The sequence below is a fragment of the Thalassophryne amazonica genome, chromosome 1 (genome assembly GCF_902500255.1).
Source record: "Thalassophryne amazonica chromosome 1, fThaAma1.1, whole genome shotgun sequence".
Taxonomy (NCBI): domain Eukaryota; kingdom Metazoa; phylum Chordata; class Actinopteri; order Batrachoidiformes; family Batrachoididae; genus Thalassophryne; species Thalassophryne amazonica.
Window position 1 is genome coordinate 42969827 of NC_047103.1, and position 18238 is coordinate 42988064.

An 18238-nucleotide genomic window follows, 5' to 3' on the forward strand; every position below is an offset into this window, starting at 1 on the left:
AGCTGACATTAGTGTATGACTTTAGCACAGTAAAGGTAGATGTTTTAATTATCAACACATATAAATACCACAAAATGCAGTTTTTTTTTTTTTTTGCTTGTTCAGTCAAACATTTTTTCTTTTTTTTGGTGGAGGTAGGAGATAAAAATGACATGACCCTATTATGGGCTTTAGCACGCTGTCATTTCCACAAGGTGGCGACAAAACACCAACTAAATGCAGAGAAAATGGTGTCCTCACCGTCTACAGCTCATCGTGGGGCTCTTTAATAAAGCTGTTCTGGGTTTGTAAAATTGTGTGCGAGTCCACGAGGTGCACAAACGATACCAAAACCTCGACGTTATTTTTTACACTCACAAAACGCACTTTCAAAGCTGTCTGGCGGGTGAACTGGGTGACCCGGAGGCTCGCTCGGGGAGCAGGTGGGCGTGTCCTCACGGATCACGTGACGCTCCCTGACCGACACGTTTCTATAAATAATCGCGCGCGCCGTCCCGTCTGTTCTTTCCTGAGAGAGAAGTTGAGGTGCGTTTAAGTCCAGGCTACAAAGTAGCTTCGACTTCTCTTCACTCATGGCTGGTATGTGACATTTTAATATTCTGCTGCTGCTTTGCACAGATATGATAACTAAATGAAATTTAAATCAGTAACTTAATCTGTGCTCTCAATTGCTTTATGTAGAGGAAAACAAAAACAATAACTCTGCTGTTCGGTTACTTTTGCCATCAGGAAAATACACTATTTTGATATTCGATTCACCAGATGCTACACTGGACTTATTTCTGCATTTTATTTAGGATAACTGCCTTTTAACTGTGAATAAACTTTTATATCCCTTCATACTTGGCTTAAAGTAGTTTAATACAGTTATTTTTTTTTAGGGGGTTTAATTAAATGAGTCTACTCATAATATCCTTGCAGTTTCCAGACAGTATTTTTTTTTTTTTTTTTTACAACAGGATCCTCACATTTTCCCCACACTTGATGAACAAAGTTTTTTATTTTTATTTATTTATTTATTGATTGATTGATGGCGAGAGCAAACTGGAGCATGCAGCAGAAACACCAGCAGACATGAGAACATGCAAACACAATGAAAGGAAGTGGGCATTGGTGGATTTTAATCCATCAACATTCTTGCTGTAAGGCAGCAGTGATCCACTGCACCACCTTCTTAAAGGAAGCACTATCTATGCTTTTCAGCAAGTTATACAGATCAACAGGTTTCTTACAAAGATAAAAGTTTGGTTTTGTCTTCATGGAGCTATTGTCTCACCACCTCTCTTCCTCAGGCCATGTGGGCATGCCAGAAAAATTAGTTTTCCGGTGATGCATTTCGTATATGATACGAAACGTTGAGGTGTGATTTTTGAAGCATTTTCCTACGAATTTCTGTGTGCATGTGCAACAACCATTTCACATTTAACATTCAGAAACATGACTTTCCATTTTGGTTCCGGTTAGATTTACAATAACAATAACAAAAAGGTGACTTCACACCCTGTTTTCTGTATAGATGATCCGCCATCTTGTCGTCACCTCCCTGGGAGCATACTTCATTTTATGTATTTGTGAAGGGACAATACACGTTTATGGACATCACCATATAGTGACGTAAACAAGCCATTATAGCCATCGAGTAATTTCCATCTGCTGTCCTTGGTAGATGTTCCACTACATGTTTTTGACTGTGGGAGGACACCAGAGTGCCAAGAGGAAACCCATGCAGACAACATGCAAACTCCACACAGAAAGGGTGGGAAATGATCCCACAACCTTCTTGCTGTGAGGCATCAATGCTAACCACTAATCCACTGTGGGATATGTACAAATTTTTGCGCATTACTTTGTTTTATGACCAATTTTTCATGAAAATCGGCTGAATTTCTACATATTGTATATACTGTTGATTAAAAATTTTGTTACATGATAAACCATAGTGTGCAAATTCACTTATTTCCATACTCACCTTTGAGAATTAGATATCATTGGAGGTGTTGTTAAAAATTCACAAAGTCCCAGATAATGTACAACACTACAGATAATGTACACCAGATAATGTACTAAGGTACACCATAGTCTAACTTGTCCCACCAAGTTTCAGAATGAGTTGAAAATAATTTTCACTTCTTGTAATTCCATAAAAGCTCTCCAAGGTTGTGCTTTGGCAAAGCCTCTATCACTCCATCATTCAGCCCCCTCCACCATATTAGCATATTTTTGCATAAATGCCATTCCTAGAAACATGGGCCTGACGTCAAAACACCAATGCATTTAAGGATATAACATTATCATTAGCATTAACATATCATTATCAATAAATGACAGAAACCTTTAACTTTACTGCATTAGTTATCTTTGAAAATAATGTTAATATAATGTGACTAAATTTGCATGAAATTAGCTGTCAGTCGCCTCATTCTTGTCATGAAAACCAAGGTATAATACCGTGCATCCGGAAAGTATTCACAGCACTTCACTTTTTCCACTTTTTATGTTATTCCAAAATGGAGTAAATTCATTTTTCCTGAAAAATTCTACTCACAACAGCCTATAATGACAACATGATTTTTTTTTTGTAATAAATAAATAAATAAATAAATAAAACCTAACCTGACCTAAAATTCATATTGTGGTATAAATTAAATCCCTTCACAGTAATGGTATATACTGTGATATAAACATAAGTCATAATGTGTTTCTGAATGGGTCCCTTAGCAAAAGTAAATTGATCAAAATAAATAAATAAAAATGACAGCAAAAAAATAAAAACAGATAAAATGTAATTTTGAAAACATTTATTGTGCAGATCTCAAAACAACTGGTACAATTTGCCAGAAGGTACATCTAAGATGCAAGCCTAGATTTGATGTTTGGTGAAAGAATTAAATAAATTTATGGTCTGCGGCTGACATTTCATCTCTTGAACACTAGATGGCACACCCGCTCTGAATACATGAAGCCCTTTCAGGACGGTCACTTCCTCATTTACAAAACTCAACACAAAACCACCAAAACATTTTATAAAAAATACTTAATTTACCCATATCTGAAGTCAGTCTGGGGAAATTGACGTTACCTGGCTAATTTTGTTTTTCTGCTCCAGTTAAAGAAATCATTGTGTTATTTAATGTGGCGCTTTCTCAAATGTTTGATCCAAGACGTGACGGAGCCTCTGCCTTCCTACAGTGTGTCCGCTGAAATAAATAAACAACGGGGCTTTGCAAATATCAGCAACAGAACAGGCGTCTCACAAACTTACATGAACAGCAGTGAGAGTCACCTCAGCTCAGAACACCCTTCCCCCTGCAGCAAACTGGTTCACACACACACATAGCCGCTTCACAGAGTAGTTTTCCTGGATCAAAAAACTCCACAGCCATTATCGCAATTAGTCAGTGGAGTCCAAATCTCTACTGTTGGCCAAAGTTATTCCGTATACCGGATAAACCGCCTAAACTTTGCAGGCCTAATTCACACCCGTTGCTCAGTACCTTACTGATGATGATCAAGTCTTCTTGAATATGATGCCATAAGCTTGGTGCACCTATCTTTGGGCAGTTTTGTCCATTCCTCTTAGCAGCACTTCTCAAGCTTTCATTGGTGCACAGACATTTTCAGATCTCTTCAGAGATATTCAATTGGATTCAGGTCTGGGCTCGGCTGGGCCACTCAAGGACATTCACAGAGTTGTCCTGAAGCCACTCCTTTGATATCTTGGCTGTGTGCTTCGGGTCACTGTCCTGCTGAAAGATGAACTGTCGCCCCAGTTTGAGGTCAAGAGCGCTCTGGAGCAGGTTTTCATCCAGGATGTCTCTGTACATTGTTGCATTCATCTTTCCCTCAATCCTGACTAGTCTCCCAGTTCCTGCCACTGAAAAACATCCTCCACAGCATGATGCTGCCACCACCATGCGTCACTGTAGGGATGGTATTGGCTAGGTTATGAGTGGAGCCTGGTTTCCTCCAGAGTTCAATCTTTGTCTTGTCAGACCAGAGAATTTTGTTCCTCATTGTCTGAGAGTTCTTCAAGTTCCTTTTGGCAAACTCCAGGCGGGCTGCCACATGTCTTTTACGAAGGAGTGGCTTCCGTCTGGCCACTCTACCATACAGGCCTGATTGGTGGATTGCTGCAGAGATGAATATCCTTCTGGAAGGTTCTCCTCTCTCCACAGAGGAATGCTGGCACTCTGACAGAGTGACCATTGGTTCTTGGTCGCCTCCCTGACTAAGGCCCTTCTCCCCCGATTGCTCAGTTTAGATAGGTGGCCAGCTCTATGAAGTCCCAGTGGATCCAAACTTTTTTCCATTTACGGATAATGGAGGCCACTGTACTCAATGGGATCTTGAAAGCAGCAGAAATGTTTCTGTACCCTGTCTCAGAGGCCTGCAGACAATTCCTTTGACTTCATGCTTGGTTTGTGCTCTGACATGCATTGTCAAACTGTCAATTTTCAATTTCAATTTATTTTCATTTATATAGTGCCAAATCATAACAAAGCTGCCTCAAGGCGCTTCACACAAGTAAGGTCTAGCCTTACCAACCCCCAAAGCAAGGACACAGGTGACAGTGGTAAGGAAAAACTCCCTCTGAGGAAGAAAACTCAATCAGACCAGTATCAAAGTGGTGACCCTCTACTTGGGCCATGCTACAGACATAAATTACAGAAGAATTCACAAAACGAATATACAGGAAATGTTGCCGGTGCACAGGACAGGAGGGTTTCAGGAACAGATGCCACACCCATCTCTGGATGGAGCTGCACCTCAAACAGAGAGAAAAGAAAAAAACAGAATCGGGCATCAGAAAGACAACAAATACAGTATAATTAGTCAGCATTAAGCAAGAAGAAAAACAAAAGAAATACTAAGGTGATTGCTGGCCACTAGCCCTAAGCTTCACTAAAAGACCCAGAATTTAGATAAAGTTGAGGCCGCGGCCTGCTCCATTTCCTAATAAAATGAATTTAAAAAAGTAAAAAGCATAGTAACATACTATGCCAGTATGCTAGCCATACGAAAGGGGAAATGAGTGCGTCTTAAGTCTGGACTTATTGATGCAGGGAGATCATTCCACACAACAGGGGCATGATAAGAGAAAGCTCTGTGACTCACAGATTTTTTTATTCACCCAAGGGACACAAAGTAGTCCTGCACCTTGAGAACGCAAAGACTGGGCCAGAACATTGGGTTTAATTAGGTCAGCGAAGTAGGGAGGTGCCAGTCTGTGAACGATTTTATAGGCTAATAGCAGAACCTTAAAAGCTGATCTCACAGGCACAGGAAGCTAGTGAAGAGATGCAAAAATGGGTGTAATGTGGTAAAACTTTCTGCTTTGTGTCAAAGGTCTGGCAGCCACATTTTGAACTAAGTGGAGAGCTCTAATGCTGGACTGTGGTAAACCAGAATATAGAACATTCCAGTAGTCCAATCTATAAGAGACTTAGGGATGAATCAGGGTCTCAGCATCACCCATAAGCAGGATGGGACAAATCTTCGCTATATTTCGCAGGTGGAAGAAAGCAGTCCTTGTAATATTTCTAATGTGGAGGTCAAAGGACAACGTAGGATCAAAAATTACCCCAAGGTTCCTCATTTTGTCAGTGTGATATATGGCACATGAACTTAGGCTAAGCTTTAACTGGTCAAATTGATGCTGATGTCTCACTGGACCAATAACCATCATTTCAGTCTTATCAGAGTTTAAAAGTAGGAAGTTGCAAGACATCCAGATTCTCACTGATGCAAGGCAATCTTCTAAGGATTTTATGTGGATAAGATTACCAGCAGTTATCGGCATGTATAACTGAGTATCATCAGCATAGCAGTGAAAGGTAATCCCATAACGCTGCAATATGTGCACAAGGGGGTGCTATATAATGGGAGAAAAGCAGGGGGCCTAAGACGGACCGCTGTGGAACCCCAAATTTCATGTCACTAAGGTTAGAGGTAGTGTTATTGTACAAAACACAGAACTACTGGTCAGGTATGCCGTCAACCATGCAAGGGCACTCCCAGTAATCCCAAAATGATTCTACAGCCTAGTACAAAACACAGTGAGAACTAAATCAAATCAAATCAATTTTATTTATATAGCGCCAAATCACAACAAACAGTTGCCCCAAGGCGCTTTATATTGTAAGGCAAGGCCATACAAAAATTACGGAAAAACCCCAACGGTCAAAACGACCCCCTGTGAGCAAGCACTTGGTGACAGTGGGAAGGAAAAACTCCCTTTTAACAGGAAGAAACCTCCAGCAGAACCAGGCTCAGGGAGGGGCAGTCTTCTGCTGGGACTGGTTGGGGCTGAGGGAGAGAACCAGGAAAAAGACATGCTGTGGAGGGGAGCAGAGATCAATCACTAATGATTAAATGCAGAGTGGTGCATACAGAGCAAAAAGAGAAAGAAACACTCAGTGCATCATGGGAACCCCCCAGCAGTCTAAGTCTATAGCAGCATAACTAAGGGATGGTTCAGGGTCACCTGATCCAGCCCCAACTATAAGCTTTAGCAAAAAGGAAAGTTTTAAGCCTAATCTTAAAAGTAGAGAGGGTGTCTGTCTCCCTGATCTGAATTGGGAGCTGGTTCCACAGGAGAGGAGCCTGAAAGCTGAAGGCTCTGCCTCCCATTCTACTCTTACAAACCCTAGGAACTACAAATAAGCCTGCAGTCTGAGAGCGAAGCGCTCTATTGGGGTGATATGGTACTATGAGGTCCCTAAGATAAGATGGGACCTGATTATTCAAAACCTTATAAGTAAGAAGAAGAATTTTAAATTCTATTCTAGAATTAACAGGAAGCCAATGAAGAGAGGCCAATATGGGTGAGATATGCTCTCTCCTTCTAGTCCCTGTCAGTACTCTAGCTGCAGCATTTTGAATTAACTGAAGGCTTTTCAGGGAACTTTTAGGACAACCTGATAATAATGAATTACAATAGTCCAGCCTAGAGGAAATAAATGCATGAATTAGTTTTTCAGCATCACTCTGAGACAAGACCTTTCTAATTTTAGAGATATTGCGCAAGTGCAAAAAAGCAGTCCTACATATTTGTTTAATATGCGCATTGAATGACATATCCTGATCAAAAATAACTCCAAGATTTCTCACAGTATTACTAGAGGTCAGGGTAATGCCATCCAGAGTAAGGATCTGGTTAGACACCATGTTTCTAAGATTTGTGGGGCCAAGTACAATAACTTCAGTTTTATCTGAGTATAAAAGCAGGAAATTAGAGGTCATCCATGTCTTTGTCTGTAAGACAATCCTGCAGTTTAGCTAATTGGTGTGTGTCCTCTGGCTTCATGGATAGATAAAGCTGGGTATCATCTGCGTAACAATGAAAATTTAAGCAATGCTGTCTAATAATACTGCCTAAGGGAAACATGTATAAAGTGAATAAAATTGGTCCTAGCACAGAACCCTGTGGAACTCCATAATTAACCTTAGTCTGTGAAGAAGATTCCCCATTTACATGAACAAATTGTAATCTATTAGATAAATATGATTCAAACCACCGCAGCGCAGTGCCTTTAATACCTATGGCATGCTCTAATCTCTGTAATAAAATTTTATGGTCAACAGTATCAAAAGCAGCACTGAGGTCTAACAGAACAAGCACAGAGATGAGTCCACTGTCTGAGGCCATAAGAAGATCATTTGTAACCTGCACTAATGCTGTTTCTGTACTATGATGAATTCTAAAACCTGACTGAAACTCTTCAAATAGACCATTCCTCTGCAGATGATCAGTTAGCTGTTTTACAACTACCCTTTCAAGAATTTTTGAGAGAAAAGGAAGGTTGGAGATTGGCCTATAATTAGCTAAGATAGCTGGGTCAAGTGATGGCTTTTTAAGTAATGGTTTAATTACTGCCACCTTAAAAGCCTGTGGTACATAGCCAACTAATAAAGATAGATTTGTTGTGTGTCCGCTGAAGAGGAGGTACTGCTGGCCCACCACCACCAGATGGCGCCCTGCTTGAAGTGTGGGCTTCAAGCACAAGAGGGCGTCATAGCAACCGGGAGTGACAGCTGTTACTCGTCATCAGCATCAGCTGTCACTCATCCAAACAAGATTGAACATATTTAAGATCGAAGCATTAATTAATGGTAGGGCTTCCTTGAGCAGCCTGGTAGGAATGGGGTCTAATAGACATGTTGATGGTTTGGAGGAAGTAACTAATGAAAATAACTCAGACAGAACAATCGGAGAGAAAGAGTCTAACCAAATACCGGCATCACTGAAAGCAGCCAAAGATATGTCTTTGGGATGGTTATGAGTAATTTTTTCTCTAATAGTTAAAATTTTATTAGCAAAGAAAGTCATGAAGTCATTACTAGTTAAAGTTAAAGGAATACTCGGCTCAACAGAGCTCTGACTCTTTGTCAGCCTGGCTACAGTGCTGAAAAGAAACTTGGGGTTGTTCTTATTTTCTTCAATTAGTGATGAGTAGAAAGATGTCCTAGCTTTACGGAGGGCTTTTTATAGAGCAACAGACTCTTTTTCCAGGCTAAGTGAAGATCTTCTAAATTAGTGAGATGCCATTTCCTCTCCAACGTACAGGTTATCTGCTTTAAGCTGCGAGTTTGTGAGTTATACCACGGAGTCAGGCACTTCTCATTTAAGGCTCTCTTTTTCAGAGGAGCTACAGCATCCAAAGTTGTCTTCAATGAGGATGTAAAACTATTGACGAGATACTCTATCTCACTCAGAGCTTAGGTAGCTACTCTGCACTGTGTTGGTATATGGCATTAGAGAACATAAAGAAGGAATCATATCCTTAAACCTAGTTACAGCGCTTTCTGAAAGACTTCTAGTGTAATGAAACTTATTCCCCACTGCTGGGTAGTCCATCAGAGTAAATGTAAATGTTATTAAGAAATGATCAGACAGAAGGGAGTTTTCAGGGAATACTGTTAAATCTTCAATTTCCATACCATAAGTCAGAACAAGATCTAAGATATGATTAAAGTGGTGGGTGGACTCATTTACATTTTGAGCAAAGCCAGTTGAGTCTAATAATAGATTAAATGCAGTGTTGAAGCTGTCATTCTCAGCATCTGTGTGGATGTTAAAATCCCCCACTATAATTATCTTATCTGAGCTAAGCACTAAGTCAGACAAAAGGTCTGAAAATTCACAGAGAAACTCACAGTAACGACCAGGTGGACGATAGATAATAACAAATAAAACTGGTTTTTGGGACTTCCAATTTGGATGGACAAGACTAAGAGTCAAGCTTTCAAATGAATTAAAGCTCTGTCTGGGTTTTGGATTAATTAATAAGCTGGAATGGAAGATTGCTGCTAATCCTCCGCCTCAGCTCGTGCTACGAGCGTTCTGGCAGTTAGTGTGACTCGGGGGTGTTGACTTATTTAAACTAACATATTCATCCTGCTGTAACCAGGTTTCTGTAAGGCAGAATAAATCAATATGTTGATCAATTATTATATCATTTACTAACAAGGACTTAGAAGAGAGACCTAATGTTTAATAGACCACATTTAACTGTGTCTGTGGTGCAGTTGAAGGTGCTATATTATTTTTTCTTTTTGAATTTTTATGCTTAAATAGATTTTTACTGGTTGTTGGTGGTCTGGGAGCAGGCACCGTCTCTACGGGGATGGGGTAATGAGGGGATGGCAGGGGGAGAGAAGCTGCAGAGAGGTGTGTAAGACTACAACTCTGCTTCCTGGTCCCAACCCTGGACAGTCATGGTTTGGAGGATTTAAGAAAATTGGCCAGATTTCTAGAAATGAGAGCTGCTCCATCCAAAGTGGGATGGATGCCGTCTCTCCTAACAAGACCAGGTTTTCCCCAGAAGCTTTGCCAATTATCTATGAAGCCCACCTCATTTTTTGGACACCACTCAGACAGCCAGCAATTCAAGGAGAACATGCGGCTAAACATGTCACTCCCGGTCCGACTGGGGAGGGGCCCAGAGAAAACTACAGAGTCCGACATTGTTTTTGCAAAGTTACACACCGATTCGATATTAATTTTAGTGACCTCTGATTGGTGTAACCGGGTGTCATTACTGCTGACGTGAATTACAATCTTACCAAATTTACGCTTAGCCTTAGCCAGCAGTTTCAAATTTCCTTCAATGTTGCCTGCTCTGGCCCCCGGAAGACATTTGACTATGGTTGCTGGTGTCACTAACTTCACATTTCTCAAAACAGAGTCGCCAATAACCAGAGTTTGATCCTCGGCGGGTGTGTCGCCGAGTGGGGAAAAATGGTTAGAAATGTGAACGGGTTGGCGGTGTACACGGGGCTTCTGTTTAGGGCTACGCTTCCTCCTCACAGTCACCCAGTCGGCCTGCTTTCCCGGCTGCTCAGGATCTGCTGGAAGGGAACTAACGGCGGCTAAGCTACCTTGGTCCGCACCGACTACAGGGGCCTGGCTAGCTGTAGAATTTTCCACGGTGCGGAGCCGAGTCTCCAATTTGCCCAGCCTGGCCTCCAAAGCTACGAATAAGCTACACTTATTACAAGTACCATTACTGCTAAAGGAGGCCGAGGAATAACTAAACATTTCACACCCAGAGCAGAAAAGTGCGGGAGAGACAGGAGAAGCCGCCATGCTAAACCCGCTAAGAGCTAGTAGCTGCGCTAAGCTAGCAGATTCCTAAAAACACACAAAGTGAATAATGTGTAAATAATTTAGAGGTGATTCAGCAGAGGGAGTGCTTTAGTTAAGGCATGTGAAGATTACACTGTGAAACAAATCGTTATCTAGTTATCTAGATCAATCTAACTACGCAGATTAAACAGCTAACAGATACAGCAAAACACAGCTGTGCTCCGGAACAGGAAGTGATGCAATACCGCAGTGACAGCCAACCACCAGTAGAGGCCAGTAAGAAGGCTGCCAACTACTGTTCAGGTATGACGTCAACCATGCAAGGGCACTCCCAGTAATCCCAAAATGATTCTCCAGTCTATCGAGTAGAATATAATGATTCACAGTGTCAAAAGCAACACTGAGATGAGATCTAACGGCACCAGAACTGTAGTGGTGTCCGAATCCATTGCAAGCACAAGATCATTCACCACTTTTGTGAGAGCTATCTCTGTGGAATGATATTTTCTAAAAGCAGACTGCAGTGGCTCAAACATGTTATTCTCAGTAAGGTAGTCCAAAAGCTGCCATGAAACCAAAAGGATAGATTTGATATCAGCTTATAGTATTTCAATACACTAGGGTCGAGATTAGATTTCTTAAGTGATGGTTTAATCACTGCACATTTGAAACATGTAGGAACAGATCCAGAAGTTAATGAGATATTAATAATTTCCAGCACAACTGGCCCAAGAGTGGGCCACAGTTCCTTAAACAGTTTTGTTGGTATAGGATCGAATAAGCAGGTTGTGCTTTTTGTAGATGTTACGAGTTTCGTCAGCACGCCTAATGAGATACTATCAAATTCTGTAAATCTAGGTAATACCTCAGTAATGGCACCCTCCTTAATAGCAGGGTGCAGTGGCTGGTTTAAGCCATGCTGGGATATGTTTAACCTAATATCTTCTATTTTCTTCTTGAAGTAATCCAGGAAATCTTGTGCTGTAAACGGAGAGCGACTTACAGGTGGTTGTCTATGTATAAGTGATGCCACCGTGTTGAACAAGAACTTTGAGTTATGCTTGTTTTTGTTGGTCAAATCAGAGTAATAGGTCTGCTTTGTAGCCAGTAATGCATGCTTATAGTCTCAGATAGTATAACGCCACACAAGGTGGAATACCTCTAATTTTGAACTATGCCGTTTCCATTATAGACCTCTAGCCTTATGCTGTAGGTCACACAAGTGATGAACCAAGGTGACTGTGTTTTTTTTTTGGGGGGGGGGGTTAACAAAGTGGTGCAATCATGTTGAGTGTAGTTTTGAGCGCTGAGTTTAAACTATTCACATGACTGTCTACTGACTGGGCATTTGCCAGACGTGAAGCTAAGATATCAGGCAGTCTAACTTCGAGTTCAGTCGTAGTTGAGTTGATACGTCACTGCAGTGATATGTAAGGTTGTTGTTCCACTAAACACGGCAGTGAAATTGTAAACCTAATAAGTGAGTGATCAGAGACCACAAGAGGCATGATGTCAATATTCGTGACAGCAATACCACGTGTGAGAATCAAATTCAGGGTATTTCTACTAATGTGTTTCGAGTCCTGAATACATTGCTGAAATCCTAATGCATCCACAGTTTCCATAAATGATTTGCAGAGGGGATCAGAAGGCTTATTTATATGAATGTTAAAGTCACCAATAATCAGAATGTTATCTGTACTAGTTGACAAGTTCAAGATGAACGCACCAAATTCATCTAAGAATTCAGTGTGTGGGCCAGGGACCCTGTATACAGTGACAAAATAATACTGCTGATTTTTATTCTTCTGACCTTGGCAATAGGTAGCACTGTGGGTAGAGTGAAGAATCAGATGCTCACACAAGTTGTATTTGTGACCCCCAACAGCTAATAAGCTAAACCTAGATTTATAAATAACAGCAACACCCCCGCCTTGCTTTGCATCACAAGGGATGTGACTAAATGTGTATGCCGGTGGGCAGGCCTCATTTAAGGGGAGGATGGCTGTAGATTTAAGCCAGGTTTCACATAACCCAATCATATCTAAGTGATGATCCATAATTAGATCTTTAATCGACAATGATTTTGAGGATAGTGATCTTATGTTAATGAGGCCCAGACTAAGGACCTCAGTGGGGTTGACAGTTGGACTGTTTGGATTTAGGGGTGGTTCCAGAGTAGCAAGATGCCTGGAAGTAGGTTTAGGTTTGAGACATTCCATGTGAGTTGTAGGTAGCAGACACGAAATCTTTGATATTGCTGGAACAGCCAACGGGCCATCCTTGATTTCAGCATCATCCAATAAAGTAACACATATTAAGTTTGCAAAGCATATCCCTCTATGATTTTTATGGACACATCTACGGAAGCAGGCCACAATCTCAACTTGTTGAATTTCCCTCCCTGGTAGATAAACTGCACTATCACCACAGTGGATTTTCTGCAGTAATTTCCCCGCTAAGCTAACGGATTCCACACCCACAACCTTGCAGGGTCTCTAATCACCTGCTCCGTGGCCTGCTGTAAAATCGTAATGTTGCCCTCCCTGTAGAGCTCTATCTATGTTCACAGACAAGATGGCGGTGCCTTCCCCAGTAGGGTGAAGGCCATCCGGCATCAGCAAGCCATGACAGCCCCAGAACGAAGTCCAGTTATCAATAAAACTAAAGCCTTGCTGTCTACAAAACTGCACCAGCCAGCTGTTTAATGATGTCAGCCTGCTAAACGCCTCATCATTACCCTGGGAGGGAAGGGGACCAGAGACTATTAATCGATGCCGACACATCTTTCTGGCAAGGTCACAAGTCCTCTCTATGTCCATTTTTTGACCTCTGAGTGCGTCATCCTGACATCATTGGTGCAGACGTGAATAACTATGTGACTGTATCTCGTGACATGCTCCTTTGTCTGTCTACCCTTCTGCAGCGTCAGCGCCCTAAGATGGGAGGCAATGTAGGGAGCTCTGGTACCAGGAATACATTTAACGTCAGTGGGCGTCTGTAACCTGACGTTGCGGGTGATAGAATCCCCTATCACTAAAGCCCAGCATTTCGGCCTGGAGATAGGAGTGGAAGGCACCTGTGGGCTCAAAGAACTTACATCAGGCATATCCAAGGGAGAAAACTGATTCACAGTTTGCAGTGGTGAGTGTGATTAGGGTACCACAACCGGGCACCAAGCCCTACGTGACTTCCTGCGCCTAACCACAGTCTGAAAGCTGTCCCCCACAGCCGGCATTTCTAGGCTGATGCTAATGGGCTCGCTAGCCAGCCCAACACTAACCTCATCTGGAGTGCCTGTAACATCCATCTCCACTAAGTTTTGAGAAGCTGGTCTAGCTTACGGACACGGCTCTCTAAAAGAGCCACCCTATCTTCCAGCATCACGCATAATTTACGTAAAGTGTAAAGTAGTGTACTTTGTCCACCAGAAAATTCAAGAGTATAGCCAAGCAAGCGCGAGCCCACCACTAATGAATATGTTAACCACTCCTAAGGTTCACACAGGAGTAAATTAATGAGCTAAAATTCACAACAGTTACACTGATAAAATAACAGAAGTAATAGACTGGTAGGAAAAGTAATAAAAGAAATGGGGGTGGGGGGAAGAAAAAAAACTCCTAAGAGTAAACCACTCCTAAGATTTAACACAAGAATAAAGTAAAGTAAGTCCCTTCGACTGCTCCCTTGTTTGCACTCGGGGTTGCCACAGCAAATCCATGGTGGATCCGCATGTTGAATTGGCACAAGTTTTACGCCGGATGCCCTTCCTGACGCAACTCCACATTACATGGAGAAATGTGGCAGGGGTGGGATTTGAACCCGGAACCTTCTGAATTGAAACCAAGCGCATTAACCACTTGGCCACCACCCCTGCTAACACAAGAATAAAGTAATGAGCTAAAATTCACAGCAGTTAACACTGGAAAACTAACAGAAGTATTAAGGGGGGGGGGTTGACCTAGCTAACACAAGCTAACTGCTAGCAAAAATATTAGCCACTCCTAAGATTTACACAGGAATAAATTAACAACCTAAAATTCACAGTAGTTACACTGAAAAACTAACAGAAGTATTAGACTGGTAAAAACAGTAATAACAGACATGGCGGGGGGCGGGGGCTAACCGCTTGCGATTCACAACAGGACTGTAGTTAAATAAGATTCAGTGTAGATACAATTAAAAACCAAAATAAGTGTTAAACAGAAATAAAAGAAACATATAGAACCGTGTAAAGATCGGAAGAGCGTCACAAGAGCAAACAATCCATCGGAAGCAAGTTGCCAGATCTGTGAGCCAGCTAACTGTGGGACCTTATATGTCAAACGTATCCCACCATGGGCAAAGGCTGTGAATAATTATGTACATGTGATTTTAATAAATGTCAAAATTGAAAAAAAAAAAATAAATGAATTTCATCCATTTTAGAATAAGGCTGTAACATAACAAAATGTGGAAAAAGTGAAGCATTGTGAATACGTTGCAGATGCACAGTATATGTAATGTTTAGTTGATTATTGTTAGCTAATTAACACTAGTTATTACCAGGGGCTCTATTTTTCCTCAAAGCCTTGAAAATTAAGTCGTGAACAACTGCTAAATACCACGTCCTTTTCCTGTTTTGATGGGTTGTGGATAAAGTACCCAGATATTATACTTTTCAAAGTAGTAGCACCCCACTCTGTAGATACTCTTACCATTAAAAGTCCTACTTTGAAATTTTTACTGAAGTAAAAGTGCAAAAGTAGAACAAACTGAAAAATTGTGCATTTGATATAAAATGGTTTTAAGTAGCTGTCAAATGCCAAACCGATAGCTTTCTTTTGTGCTGTTATTTGCAGAAACAAGTATTCTAAAGAGCTCTGAAAAATTTTTTTACATGAAGAAATTATGGATTAAATATCAACAGCTATGTAATAAAGTAATTGCCATATTACTCACAGCCCTAATAAAAACTAGTTGAGTTTGTCTTCCTGCATGTTTTATTTGAACACCAAAAATTTAGTTAACCCACCTGATGTCAGCTGCTAATGGGGGGAAAAATGCCACAGAAATTAACTTATTCTGCAGGAGAGCCTTTGGATATCTGAAATGTTGAACTGCTGGATTTGCTTTTGGAAATGGACTGTTTTACATCATTTCCACTTTGTATCACTTGGAATTTTCCCCATAGCCAACATGGAATAGACTCAACTCATTACTTTTTGGAACTTTATTAGGTGTTTTTAGGCTACATATCTGAAACTGCAGCTTTGGTTGTGTCAGTCAATTGAAAAGTGGGTGTGAGAAAAGAGGCAGATGATCAACTTTTCCTGAAAACTCTTTGTGGGAAAAGGTACATTCTGGCACAGCTTTAGATGATTTTTCAGGCCAAATTACACCAAATTGGTAGTGTACAAATTATTTATCAATTAATCTGTCAGTTATTTTTTACAGTTAATCTTTAAAATGTCTGAAAATGGTGGGGAAAAAGCTCAAATTTATGATTTTTGCATGGGTGGGTGAGGGGGTGGGTCAAAACCCAATACTGGATGAAAAGTAGCAATGTTTCACATTTGCAAAGCTGTAACCATATATACACATCCCCAAATGTTAATTAAAATTGAAAGTAGAGGTGGGCGATACCGGGAATTTTGGTATTGATCCGAAACCAAGTAAATACAGGCCCAGTATCGCCGATATTTATACCGATACTTTTTCATATTTAAGCTTCATAGATCCAAAGGATCCAAAAGACCTAGGATAGAATTTCACCAAACATTGTACGTGACAACAAAATACTTTATTATCACAATCGATATTTTTGTTTAAAAAAAAAATATCACTCAGCACAACTTAAAACAAAATCTCCTGAGGTAGAGGGCTGACTCGAGGAGAGCGCTGAGTGGGCGGGTCAGGCTGATCCTACCTGCATGGCTGTTGGCTGGCGCCGCTGAGCCACATGATGATGCAACAACAAAAGACCAGAGGCAGGAGGGTGCGCTGCTCCGTGTTGTGTGACACAGCGCAGCGCTGCTCTTACAGACGGAGAGTAGACTTTGATGAATTTGTGTACGCAGCAGTCAGTGCGTGCAAGGAGAGAAAAAAAGCTTGAGTATCGATCTTTTTACATAAGCATCGTTCAATATCAATACCAGCCTTGGTATCGATATTATCGATATTAGGATCCATCCGCCCACCTCTAATTGAAAGTGTCATACTGTGTCCAAAAAGGGCTCATGTTGGCCCAGATACAGCAGTCACACCAGCTTGATCTAAATTTATATCTTTTCTCGCAGACAAATTCTTGCTTAAAGACAACATTTGGCAGGTAGTGGACAGTCTTTCCTAGATGACGTTAGAGGTGCCTGTACAGATCACGTGACACTCCACAAATAAAATTCAACTTGACAAAGTGCTTGGCACTAAAATCAATGCCGCCCCCACTCCTCCCCCACCAAAAAAAGAAAATGCTTTAACTTCCTCTGAGCATGTCGGTTGTCATTGAAAATTTGCCCTTCATAAGTAAAACGGTAGCTACAAATACAAGACATATCACAATTATCCAAAAATTCCAGTTTGAGGTCTAAAATATGCATGTGCATATACACAGACATTTTACTGAGCTTCATTGGGACTGTTTATTCTGCTACAGATCAGGCTTTTGTGACGCTGGCTACGAATGACAACTATGCAAGAGGAGCTATGGTTTTGGGCAAGTCCCTACATAACCACAACACATCCAAGAAGCTGGTGGCACTCATTAGTCCACAAGTAACAGAACCTTGCCAGTAAGCAACCTCCAACCAACAGTACAACATTTCTCAGATGCACTCATTAGCCTTTATGTCAGGTCTTGTTTTCCTCCTGGATGGTTGATGACGTTTCATTCCATAGTTTTGTGAATCGTTAGGTCCGTGCTGAACAGTATCTACGATGAGGTGCGGCTGGTAGATGTGATGGACAGTGGTGATGAGGCAAACCTTGCTTTATTGAAGAGGCCTGACCTGGGTGTCACCTTCACCAAACTCCACTGCTGGACCCTCACACACTACTCCAAATGTGTTTTCATGGACGCAGACACTCTGGTGAGATAATTCTCCAGAGTGAGTGAAGATCTTTGGTTTAACAAGGGCGGCTCTGTAACCTTCTGCGTGTCTCTTAGGTGCTTTCAAATATAGACGAGCTGTTTGACAGAGAGGAACTGTCAGCTGCTCCTGATCCTGGCTGGCCTGACTGCTTCAACTCCGGCGTGTTTGTTTTTTGTCCTTCCATGGAGACATATGGCAAACTGCTTCACTATGGAACACAGCACGGCAGCTTTGATGGTAAGCTTAGAGTTTTTTACATACATCACTGTTAGCAGAATCTCTCAGACTAAAGAACCAGTTTTTATGATACATAGTTGGTGACTACACAGATTCAGGAGTTAATCTGCCATCGATTGTACTGGAAGGTTTGAGAAAGTTCATCTCCATCATGCAAAAAAAATTAAAATAATAAAAGAAGGAAGGACAATTCAAGAATTCCAGTTTGAGAACTTTTGGGAAAGACACAATGTGATGTGATGTGATTTGTGTCGCATTTTATCATAATGGCATATTTGGGGCCCTAGATGACAGACCCGTTCTGCATGTTTGTGTGATATACTACCGCGGTGTTTGTACCCAT

General features: G+C 41.2%; 1 protein-coding gene and 1 long non-coding RNA gene across 4 annotated transcripts in view; one reads left to right on the plus strand and one right to left on the minus strand.

Annotated features, from left to right (window-relative positions):
* The first annotated feature begins 501 nt into the window (after window positions 1-501).
* The window catches only part of gyg1b (glycogenin 1b), a 47970-nt gene continuing 30233 nt past the window's right edge, over window positions 502-18238 (plus strand). For 2 of the 3 annotated variants that reach the window (XM_034168725.1, XM_034168731.1), the window contains exons 1-4: window positions 502-579; window positions 17223-17358; window positions 17481-17655; window positions 17733-17895. In XM_034168725.1, the coding sequence (XP_034024616.1) occupies window positions 573-579; window positions 17223-17358; window positions 17481-17655; window positions 17733-17895 (481 nt within the window). In that variant the 5' untranslated portion in view covers window positions 502-572. Of the gene's footprint in view, window positions 580-17222; window positions 17359-17464; window positions 17656-17732; window positions 17896-18238 lie in introns of those variants that run through there. The other variant, XM_034168735.1, reaches the window with a different exon arrangement.
* On the minus strand, window positions 5148-10409 carry LOC117508897. The gene is made up of 3 exons (XR_004560222.1): window positions 10400-10409; window positions 6906-6917; window positions 5148-5656 (listed from the first exon to the last, which is right to left on the minus strand). It is a non-coding gene; the product is annotated as an uncharacterized LOC117508897 (long non-coding RNA).